General features: G+C 41.8%; 1 protein-coding gene across 3 annotated transcripts in view; it reads left to right on the top strand.

Moving 5' to 3' along the window:
- Positions 1-12,641, top strand: part of LOC136678653 (netrin receptor UNC5D-like) — a 241,458-nt gene that overhangs the window by 175,925 nt on the left and 52,892 nt on the right. For 2 of the 3 annotated variants that reach the window (XM_066656736.1, XM_066656734.1), the window contains exons 7-9: positions 3,270-3,434; positions 4,464-4,496; positions 9,754-9,939. In XM_066656736.1, coding sequence (XP_066512833.1) covers positions 3,270-3,434; positions 4,464-4,496; positions 9,754-9,939 — 384 coding nt within the window. The remainder of the gene's footprint in view (positions 1-3,269; positions 3,435-4,463; positions 4,497-9,753; positions 9,940-12,641) is intronic. The other variant, XM_066656735.1, reaches the window with a different exon arrangement.

Raw genomic sequence — 12,641 nt, 5'->3', positions numbered from 1 at the left:
CTTTGCTTTTGTTTTGCAGACTTTAGATAAGAGTCGAGTGTTTTTTTGAGAGTTTATACTTTCTTTCTCCCGGTTCGTTCACTTTTCCGAAATGGCCTCAGACAACGACGGCGAACAATTTGATTGTTGACGCTGCTGGCACTCATTAGCTTCCCTCTACTGCGTCCAGAAAACATTTAGCAGCGCTTTCATCAAACATTTCAGCCTGTTCCTCCGACATGGCAGAAATATTAATTGCCTGAAACACGTGGCTCTCTATAAACATGTTTATTGTGTTTATTTTGGTTAAAATCATTACGGGAACGTTGTTTAAGGGACAAAACTGCTCATCTAGTTTTTCTTTTGAAATTGACATTCAGTGCCCTTTATATTCTCCAACATCTTTGCACCAGATATTGGAACATTGCTGAGAGGATTTGATGGTATATAGCCATGCAAGAATTAGTAAAGTCAGGCAAATCCCCAGGTGTGTTTAAATAAGCTTGCTTGTTTAGACAGCTTCAAACTAGTTTAACTTGTAATTTATAATGAATTTGTTCTCCTAAAATTATCGATCACTTTTTACCAGGATATCTCGCCATGATAACTTAAGCTTAGGTTGGATTTTCCATAACCTCTGAATCATATTTAACCACAGTACATCACCATGGCAACTTATGCTGAACACTAAACTGGGGTAATGTTGTCATAAACCAGGATTTTCAGCTTGGTCAGCTTCCATTAAGCTTAGTTCTGTCTAATACAGAATGTACAATACAGAAATGCGTTACGTCTGAGAAGTATGTTCATTTATACACTCAATAATTGGTTGGGGCTCCTTTAATTACTGCAGCAGTGCAGCATGACATGAAGGCAGTCAGCTTGTGGCACTGCTGAGATGTTATTGAACCCCAGGTTCATGCTTATGTTCATACTTGTTAGAAATTGGACTTTGCTGTACTGTACATCCTTTTTTGCTTGATCTTATGAAAAATCCTTATATTTAGATGCTGTGTTTCTGGAGCTATAAGCTCCACATATTGATCAAAAGTAAAATGGGAAGAAGGTTTGAAATGTGTAATACATATTGATTATACAATATTTGCGCGTTAACCTTACTAGGTTAATTTATTTTTTAGAATCACCTGTATATTGTTACTCTTGCCTTGGGCGCTAACACAACCACGATCTTTTGAATTTATGCCGGTAATAATCTACATGGGCCTCGTCTTCTGTGAGCTGGAGAACATAACATCCGTTATTTCCTCAAAGTCTGAAAGTTTGACTCACGCAACCACAATGCACACGCACAAGGATTAATCCCAGCTTGAGGATCAAAACCTGGCTTAACAGTAAAACTTAATTACAGCAGTTGTCACCTAGTCAGAAACTCTGCCTCTTTCTTTTACACGATGATTTAAATGTTACCAGGAATATTCATGGTCCAGCTGTGGATTAAGCAGCCATGCTTTGTGAGAGGTACATTTCTAATAAATTCAAATAGAATGTATAGAAAAGTGTCTATTCCAAGATCTAATTATATTTATAATGCAGCAATATTTAGGATTCATCAAATACATTAGTGGGACATATTGAGTGAGCAATATACGGCACGTGCTCTTAACACCTGAAACCTCTGCCGTGTTAGCCGCAACACATAAACATAATTTGCATTTAGATGAGGAGTGAAGGAGCCTCCAACAGCCATGAAGAGGTTTAAGAATTCACAATACAATAAGCACGAAATTGTTTCCTCCAGGGCCTTGGTAGAAGCAATGTTTCTTGGCAGTGAGGAGGCGGTGTAGCCCGTGTGGGCTAATCTTAGCATGATGCCCCCTGATGAAATGATATGGATGATGGATGAAGATTAAATCATTTAGAAATAAATGCCAGCGTCCAATTCCATATTGGGACAAGAGGCTGTGGAAATTTCCTTCTTTCCGGAAAGGAGAAGGCTTTGATCTTTGTTAGATCTTAGGTTGGAGCTATAAGAGTTTGGGAAAAAGTGACCAAAGGTTTTGGTTAACAGACCACCCCAGTATTTCTTTTAAAGTTGAGGGTATTGATGGGGAGTAAAACATGCTCTTTTTATGTTACAAGACCTTTGCACCAGATGTTAGAACACTGCTGTGAAGATTTGAGGGCATTCAGCCACACATGCATTAAGGGAGATGAATTTGGGTGCAGTAAGGGCTCCACAGTGCATGCGTGATGTAAATGCACCCCCAAGCCCCAAAATGCACTCTCAAGCCCTTTGCTGCTGTTGCCATGGCAGCAGATGCTCTGCAAGAATGAATCCCCACAGAAGAGGAGCAGCAGATTTTGTCCCCATTCATATTTTATTTTGTTAATATTAGTGACATGCAGATATTCATGTATAAAATCATAACACTTACTGTGCTGTTTTGGATTTTTAACATAAAAAAATGCAAACAATTTGTTGACAGTGTCTATAATATTTTATGGCAGTTTATTACTTTGATCAGGTTTTGTATTATGCAGAATTTACAGTACATTCTTTACTATAACAACATTTGGTTCAGTTATATAAGTGAACTCTCCAAGTACATAATCCAAAAATATGACATACATTGGAACTTAATAGTTTATTAACAGTTACAGTTTGCTAAATAGAACAAGCACTGGCTCTTCACCGCTGTGCTGTTATATTGGTCTCTTTATTTGCTATTTATACGTGATCATCACTAAGCCCATATCACATCAAACATGGCAAACACACACATAGCAGCTGAGTGCGGCGCACAGCACGCATGCATTGACCCCATCTGGGCTAAGTTTTCCCATTTGGGCTAAGCTTCCGTCCTGTTAGCCTTTGGATTACGTACAATTGTACAACACACAATACGTTAAAACTCCCTCATAAGCTTTTAAGAAGCATATAAACTAGGACTGTCCCGAATACCATTTTTAGGGCTTCGGAGCTTTGGTCACATAATTCGGCAAATATTCAGTGTGTGCGTGTGTTGTGGGTTTTTTTGTTGTTCAGAAAATCTGCGTCCGACGCCTGCTTTAAAATCCAGAGGCTGTGCTGCAGCTCCTGCTAACTCGCTCCCTAACTAAGCTAACAAAATCAGGAAGGTCAGATAGTGGTTGGTGTAAAATAATGGATCCTATTGCGTCGCAGTTAATACCACAGATGTCTATGGAGAAGACAATGGTTCCTGGGGCAAGGCTCAAACCTACAAATGTAAATTTTTAATCTGGATGACTGCCATCTACCAATTGTCAAAAATACTGTTCATTTTATTCAAACTGACTGTCTTCCACAGTGGATGGTGGCTGGGAGGAGTGGACAGAGTGGACTATGTGTAGTGCTCTGTGCGAGAGGCAGCGATGGAGGGAGTGTAATGCCCCAGCCCCCCGTCACCGGGGCAAGATGTGTGAGGGCGAGAGTCACTCCATGGAGAACTGCACCGGGGGCATGTGTACCCAGAGTAAGGCTGGTCTATTATAGAATTTTTTTTGTTGTTGATTAGCACAATTATAATCATCAGTTCCTCTCACCTTCATCTACAGAACTGTGCAGAAGTGTTCATTCATTTTCAACTCCAACTGCAAAACCTGGTACCTGATCTTAAAGCTTTCAGAGTATAAATACCAAAGCTAGACCCCTGAGATGTGGCACATGGTTTTCCTGGACTGATTTTGTGACTTACCAGAAGTTCTGAAGAAGCACAACAACGTCTAGAGTTGGGGAATTATTTTTCATTGAAAGCCCCATGAATACTGATAAGTACAAAGAAATTTAAATACATCCTGTTCTACCCTCTGGAAAGGATTTGATTCGGTAGAATTTCAATCTACAGAAAGATAACAACCCTGAGCACACTGCTAAATACATCAAGACATGGTTACATAAACGTTGACTGGGTTGAATCAGATTCTTTTTTTATTTTTCGGTTTGGCGCAGTACTGTTAAAATAGCCTTTCCCTCGTCATCATCCTCATCATCATTACCATCTTCATCATGAAGTACACTACATATCATGCCATCAGTGAGATAAGTAAAGCTTTCTCAGAATAGCGCAGTGTTAACATAGGGTACATATGGATAAGGGCTCTCACTGATCAGATCTGGGAAACTCTAGTCTTGAGCCTGATATCGAGTTCCCCCATTACTCTCCTGATGGGCTTGCAAGCAGAGGCTAAGCATGGCTGCTCTTCAGGGGCTGTTAGGAGATGTTCTCTCTCCTTGGCGGCAGACGGGAAGAACCAGAGCTTTAGCGTAGCCCCAGTTCCTCTGCACCATCTGTCAGCACGTCCCCATGGTAACGATGCTCTGCATCATTATCTCCAGCTGATGTTGGCATAGCCAGCAGTTGGACTCCACCACATGATCTGAATCACTTTAGTTAACTGATATGGGGCTCTAATTCTCTCTCTCTCTCTCTCTCTCTCTCTCTCTCTCTCTCTCTCTCTCTCTCTCTCTCTCTCTCTCTCTCTCTCTCTCTCTCTCTCTGCAGATGGGAAGATGCTGCATGATGTAAAGCCTCAGAGTGAGTCTTTTTCCTCATGTTTCATGTACAGTCATGAACAAAATTTGAACACCCCTGGTCAAAAAACAGCTAAAGCTAAAGAAAACATGAAATATAAATGGTATCACCATTTTAGGGATGCAGTACAAAATCTCCTGTTATGATGGAATGAGATTAGAAAATAACTGCGGCCCAGTTTAAGGTGGAGTGAAAAATTCAGATCAAGTTGTTTATGTCCCGTTTAGTATTACATGCCTTTTCCACAAGTTAACAGAGTTCTGGGGTCTTAATGAAACAGCTGTGACATGCTTTAGTCTAAATGACTCAAGGATCAAACAACACAGCAGCGTTCTCCCCCTGTCTGAACAGCCCTGTTTAGAATCATCAGTTTCAGCAACTGCTCCTTTAAATGAGCGAAGAGCAGAGGCTCAGATATTTGGTCATTTTCACTTCTTTTTCTTCTCCATTTTCTTTTTTTTTTTGTCAGTACTCATATTTCAAACATCATGTATGTTTTGCTCAGGCTCATCTGAAGGGACAGGGCAATTCTAAAATCTGCTCATTCGCTCCTATGTTTACTGGCACACCGCAAAAACTGACAGGGTGGTCTTGTTTTACGGTTTGTGGGTTGGTAGGCACAACAAAAACTCACACAGATGTCTCCTTTAATGTCTGCACATATACATTCTGAATGTGTGTTCTCTGTGGAGGACTCATGCATCATGTCAATTGACCAGGGGTGCACAAACTTGCTCATGATTGTATAGAAGCCCAGTTCCAGAATCTGCTGCTGAAATGTTCTCAAAATTGAAAAACAAAAAAAAAGATAAATATCCAGAGAAAGCTACTGATGTGGTTGCTGCTGTTCAGGGTTTAGATAAATAAGCCTTTCACAACTCACATAAACCAACATCTATAAAACTTATTCCAGCAAGCATCAGGCAATTTCATTAGGTATTCTAGCATGAAACTGAGTATATATATATATATATACATATAAACACAGCCCTTCAGCTACTTCTGTCCACAAAAACGTCACATCTTAGGGATGAAGTTCATCTGCCACTTAAGTCCTCTAGCCATGTCCTGTTAAAGGACACTTTAATCAGTTTATTTCTCCCTGAGTCTTCACCTGGTGTCACTCACCCAGAAGAATGCGCTCCTTTTTGACAATGAAGATAATTGAGTGTCTGTGCTAAACATCTGGAGCCACATCTGTCAAAGCTGACATTTGATTAATCTAGCGGAACGAGGGATGTACTCCCAGATGATAAAAACCTGAAACTTTCTCCCATCGCTGGAACTATTTTTCATTTCATCCTTCCATCCATCCATCACGATTTGTTTATCAGACACCTGCCCATCATCGTAAACAGTCATTTCCCCTTATCCTCATAATCCTCAGAAGCACGGTGCAAGACAGTGCTTTTAAAAGGTTTATGAATGGTTTAAAATATGGTATTCATCTTAAAAGTCATTAGTAAAATATATTCCAAGCATATGTAAAGCGTTTAAGATCAGGTTATAACCTGTTACCACATTCAAACTACATTTATAAAGGCTTTAGAATTGTATAAAATGACTTGAATGATGATTACAAATTATATTAAAAACATCCATGTCTTTACAATAAGACACACCTTATAAATGTTTTATGAATGGTTTAATTTAGTTTATTAATGCTTATAAATTGGTTCATAAACATTGGTGCCATTTAACAAAAAAATGCCTTTTTTTAATACTATTACTAGTTCACACTGGTCTCCTTCCTTGCCTTTTAGAACATGGGAATATGTCTCCATGCCACTCACAGTGGATTTTAGATTAGCCAGGATGAGTGATGGGATATGGCATGTGAGCACGTGCTATATTTAGATGAGCTAATGGGGTGCAATTACTGCACATTAGCTCACTTAAACAACCATAGCATGTCTTCATATCCTCCCCTGTGTTTCACATTAACCCTACAAATGACCCCTCGGCACATTTTAATATCACTGCTGCGGCATTAGGTGCCTTCCCTCTTCCTATCTAAGCAGTTTTAACGTGAGATACTACTGGTAGAAACTAAAGATTTATTTTGAACTTGTTTATCTTTTCTTAGGTTCTGGAATTGTAGGATATCATACATTTACAAATCAAGAGCATATACAAACACAAACATACCCATGAGCTCTGCTACTGTGGTAAGAAAGTCACCACCTCTAGACTAGGCAAGTCTAGTTTCGCCTGACCAACAGTGACTGCATAGTGTCTGTCATAAAGAGGTTTTCTAGCATTTCAACAGTGGGAAGATAGGGTCCAAAAAATAAATACTCTCCTAATTAGACGTTGTGAAGTTTTAGTGCTATATTTCATTATAATTTATTAATTAATTCATTGTCTGTAACCACTTATTGAGTTCAGTGTGATGGTGGGTCCAGAGCCTACCTGGAATCATTGGGCGCAAGGCAGGAACACACCCTGTAGGGGGTGCCAGTCCTTCACAGGGCGACACACACTCACACATTCACTCAAACACTCACACATTACGTGTGTTTTTGGACTGTGGGAGGAAACCCACTCGGACACGGGGAGAACAAACCAAACTCCTCATAGACAGTCACAGGAAGCAGGACTTGAACCCACAACCTCAAGGTCCCTGGAGCTGTGTGACTGCATAAATGTAGAGATGAAGTTAAAGTGTTTGTAAAATTGGTAAGAAAAATAAATTTTTAAGAAATTAACAGGATGTGGTCGTATTCGTAACAATAACAAAAACAATACACAAGCCTTTTTCAAACTTTGTCATGACCCACGTAAAGTATGTACTTTATTAGAGTTTGTTCGAGCTGCAAACCTAAGCTGGGGTTTTTAAGGTAGCACCAAGCTTACCAAACTACATTTTACGGTCGAAAGTAGTGGGTGTTTAATCAAGAATGCTGCATTTGACAAAGGCATTCATGCCACTGTATATCTATATGCTACTTCCATTTACAATAATATTTCAAGCAAAGACACGACAAAACACAGCTAGTCGCTCAATCAGTCAGTCAGTAAGCAATAAATGCCAGTTCTAGTCCAGCCCGCTAGGTGGTCCTGCAAAAATCTTCCAACTCAGGGCCTAGACAAATTTTGCCCTCACAAATGTCTCAAACTGGCGGCCTCATCATCTCTGCTACTAGAATGAGAAAGTCTTAGAGTCAGTCCTTAGTTAATTCAGCTAACGCAATGAGAAATTCCTTGGCTCAGGCCTCGTCAAATCTGCTACAATGATGAGAATGTTCCAGGCTCAAACTGAGTCATTTCCAGTATCACAGTAAGAAAGTTCCCTACATGATGTCTAGTCAACTCCACTACAATGATACCCTGACTCAGGGCCTAGTGAACTCTGCTGCCACACTGAAAAAAACACAGTTCAGACATGTTCAACTCTGCTACTATGATAATAAAGTCTGGTTCAAAGCCTTGGAAGCTCACTTACCACAATAAGAAATTCCTCTCCTCAGGTCTAATCATCTCTGACACTGTGATGTCAATATTTTCAAATTGTGGCCTTGTTAAATCTGCTACCATGAAGAGAAATTCCCACCTTAGGCTTGGTCAACTACACTACTGTGATGGATGGAAACTCCTGAGTCGGTGGGAAGGTTCGAAATGAAATTCAGACAATAATAAAAGATTTTTTTATGCCCACTTATCTCTTTTCTACCAAGGACGAACCACTTTGGAACTGTTTGCAAACCTACTTTGGAACTGTTTGGTATGCTTCCACCAACATACATTTGTTCCTGAAATAAAAAAGTTTGTTCCCAGCTGGAACAAATGGAGTAGGTTCTTCAGTGCGAACAGTGACCAGAAAGAGCACAGAGCCTCAAATATAGTGTTATCATGCATTGGAGCAGGATGTGGGCTTTTGCAGCATGTTAGATTGTCCTCAATGATGTGCAGGAAAATGTGCCGCTGTGTTTTCTGGGACCGTGTTCAGTGTGACTTGAGGCGTATTGGATTCTGTTCTCACTGTTCAGAAACCAACTGTCGGCTCAGAACTCAGCAACATTTACACACGTCTATCAGAGCCCACTGTAGCAGTGGATAAAATAAGAGTTTGTTCATTTTATCTGTGGGTCTAGCATTGCCCCCAGCTTTGTTCTCATAAAAATAAATAAATAAATAAATAAATCTTGTTGGAACACTGGCTGCTGTAGAGTGCCAAGAGTCCAACAACTTTGAACAGAACCAGGTCAAGAACCAAAGTTTTTTTTTAGTGAAAAAGGCCTGTGACCTCAACACATTAGGCCTTTTTTTTAAATCCAGCAAGGCAACTTCATAAATGCTTCCATGCCCTCTTGGCTAGAGCAAGATCCTTTTAGTCCTCTGGCAGTGTCCCGGTGTCAGAGAGGTCAGGAAGGCCACGGGATGCTCAGCCAGATGAACAGATGTAGCTTGGCATGAGGTGCTGGCTCGCTAGTGAGCGTCTGATTAAAGTTGCGAGAAGCCTGGAATTCCACAGCCCCCAAACACAGACGTGTGCCAAGCATGTGCCAAGCAGGTCTTCATACGCCGCTAAACACAGTGCATAGTGCACCTGTTCACTTTACACGGGTGTGAGACATTTTTGCAAGACTTACTGCAAGAATCAGAACTAGCAGCCATGTTTAACCTCCAGTATCTAAACCATGACCTCCATTTGGTGTCCCATTCCATTGCCAGTGGATCTTTAAGTTCTGCTTAAGTTTACTTTCTCTTATGAACCTGGATCCAGCCTACACAACTATTTAAACTCTTAACAGCAACTATAAACCCTCTGTAACTATAAACAGTAAGTATAAACCCGAGAAACAGTTAGAAGTCAAAAAAAAAAAAAATCAAACTGAAAATCGAACAGCACTGAAAATGTTGTAAATCAAAATAGGCCAAAACTATACCTTTGGACGTACAACTCTTTTACCATTGTCAGCCTAAATGATTTTATTCACAACTTGCAGACACATGGTTCTAACACCTCCACAGAAAACAAATAGATGTGTTCAAGATCTGCTTTGTTTACAGCTCTGTAATTCACCACTAAATAATCCACTCTCATTGATACAGCTGGTATAATACTTTTTGATCTGTCTATAAATTCCTTTTTGTAATAACTTCAACTTTTTTGATTGTTTACACTCAGTGTTAAAAAAAAGATTTCTACCAGTCTGGAACCTCAAGACATAATTGATTTTTTTTACTCTGTCTGACTGCCAGTGCAAATACCAACCTGACACTGACTGTCCATGTGTCTGTGATCTTGTTTTTTTAGGTATGGATGGGTCCAATGATGTGGCGTTATATTCAGGCCTGGCTGCGGGTGTCATCGCTGTGGCCGTGCTCATCATTTCTGTAACTCTGTACCGCAGGAGCCAGAGTGAGTACGGAGTGGATGTCATCGACTCGTCCGCCCTGGCTGGTGGCTTTCAGACCTTTAACTTCAAAACCACCAGGCAAGGTGAGACAGGACAATTAATGGATTTGCTGATAGATTTGTTTTATCGATTACACTTTGGTCACTGTTGAAAGTTTTTGCTTCTGAGGAGTTGCCCACGTATTTCTATCCCAAGAGACCACAGTTTGCAGTATTCTGCAAAAGTCAGAGTCTGCCCTTTGTTTAATTTCATTTTCAGTCAAGTATAAGTCATTCATTTTTCAGTGTCGAAAAAAGTTGTAACAGAGGCATTTTTTCCCCACTATTGTCAATCCTTTACCTTTATTACAGCTTTTATTATTTCCAAAGAGACTTTCGCTTTTTTAAGACACATTCCAGGTCCAAAGCACATATGAACTCTGGAAAACCATCCACGAATCTCCAGGCTCTGGGTGGAAAGTCTGTTGTTCTTACAACAGTAACTTGTTGACATGGTCAACAGCTTGTAATCTTCTGAGAATTGTTGGAAAATGTCTCTGAAAGTCTGTAAAAATCTGCTCTGTTGATCTTGCCCTCTTTGTGGGATCGTTTGCAGTCTATTCATTATCTTGCTAATATGTCACAAGTGTTTTAGTTGCATTACACAGTTGCCACTGGTTTGTGCTTGTTTTGTTCAACTCACAAAAACACTTCCATCTCCCACAAGACGAATGGCCACAATTTACTGAAAGGCCTGTCTCACCATCTTGACCACAGTGGCCTTTCTGACATCGCTGCCTCTATCAATCCTTCAGTGATGGTTTTGGCAGCTCAGAACAGGCCACACATTAACCACTCTGTCTCATCTGTGGGAAAAAGAAAAACAGTCTCAGATGTCCTGACAGATAAATGTGAGACACATCCAGAGGAAAACATAAATTTAATTCTTTTTTATGTACCAGGTCGTATTTCAACTAAGGTCTTGCTACTCTTGATGTGTTTGTATTGCTGATGTTGACACTACAGGGCTGAGGGAGAGTGAATCTAATGCCTGGACAGGTCTGTCCCATCTACTCTATTTATCATAAGATCTGGAACTAAGGGCCCCCTAATCTTTTCTCTTGTTTATTTTTTTCTTAATTTCTGCTAATTGTAATGCATTTTAAGTCCTCTACATAAAAACCTTCAGTCTTTAACCTTTCAAAGATGCAAACGTCTGTGTCCATTTGACATATTTAAAATGTGTTTAATTAAGTGCTATATTCAAATTCCCATGCGTTTTATTAAACATTTACATTAGACACGTGTATATGGCATAACATTTGAGCCATTTGAGCTAAAGTGAAGTAGAATTATTCACTTGGAACTTGAACATGGATTTCTGCCATCTACATACACAATTTTTAAAGATGAACAGATCAAGAACAGGGACACAGCCTCCCTTGCCTGGACTAGGGTTACCGGGGCTTCACCCTGGAGCCAGGCCTGGGGGAGGGGCTCCTTGGCGAGCGCCTGGTGGCCAGACTTTCACTCATGGGGTCCGGCCGGGCTCAGCCCGAAGGAGTTCACTCTCCCATGGGCGAGGTAGTAATCCGGGTGAGGTGCATTGTGGATCGGGTGGTGGCCGGGGTCGGAGGCCCTGGCGTTCTGATCCTCGGTTACCGAAACTGGCTTTTGGAGCATGGAACGTAACCTCTCTGGTGGAAAAAGAGCCTGAGCTGGTGCACGACTAGATATAGTTGTGTGTCACCTCGACACACAGTATGGGCTCTGGAACCAGTCTCCTTGAGAGAGGCTGTATGCTCTTTCACTCTGGAGTTGCCCAGGGTGAGAGGCGTAAGGCAGGAGTGGGCTTAGCGCCTGTACGTTGAGGTTTACCCCAGTGGACGAGAGGGTAATTTCCCTGCGCCTTCGGGTTGGGGAAAGGGCTCTGACGGTTGTTTGTGCTTATGCACCGAACAGCAGTTCAGAGTACCATGCCTTCTTGGCGACCCTAGAGGGGGTGCTGGAGAACACTCACTCTAGGGACTCTATTGTTCTGCTGGGGGACTTCAATGCTCACGTGGGTAATGACAGTCAGACCTGGAGGGGCGTGATTGGGAGGAATGGCCCCGCTGATCTGAACCCGTGTGGTGTTCAGTTATTGGATTTCTGTGCCCATCACAGTTTGTCCATTACGAACACCATGTTCAAGCATAAGGGTGTCCACAAGTACACCTGGCACCATGATACCCTAGGCCGCATTTTGATGATCGACTTTATAGTCGTATCATCGGGCCTGCGGCCATATGTTCTGGACACTCGGGTGAAGAGAGGTGCTGAGCTGGTGGTGAGTTGGATCAGATGGCGGGGGAGGATGCCGGACAGACCTGGCAGGCCTAAACGTGTGCTTAGGGTTTGCTGGGAACGTTTGGCAGAGGAACCTGTCAAAAAGATCTTCAACTCCCACATCTGGCAGAGCTTTGACTGCATCCTGGGGGAGGCCGGTGACATTGAGTCCGAATGGGCCATGTTCCGGACCTCCATTGTTGAGGCGGCTGAACGGAGCTGTGGCTGCAAGGTTGTCGGTGCCTGTCGGGGTGGCAATCCCTGGGTGAGGGAGACTGTCAAGCTGAGGCTGTCCTATCGAGCCTGGTTGGCTTGGGGGACTCCGGAGGCAGCTGACAGGTACCGAGGGGCCAAGTGGCTCGCGGCTTCGGCTGTCGCTGAGGCAAAAACTCGGATGTGGGAGGAGTTCGGTGAGAACATGAAAAACGACTTTTGGTTGGCTCCGAGAAGTTTCTGGGAAACTTCATCAGGTGACTCAG

The sequence above is a fragment of the Hoplias malabaricus genome, chromosome Y (assembly GCF_029633855.1).
Source record: "Hoplias malabaricus isolate fHopMal1 chromosome Y, fHopMal1.hap1, whole genome shotgun sequence".
NCBI classification, from domain to species: domain Eukaryota; kingdom Metazoa; phylum Chordata; class Actinopteri; order Characiformes; family Erythrinidae; genus Hoplias; species Hoplias malabaricus.
This window is presented reverse-complemented; position numbering and strand designations above follow the sequence as displayed.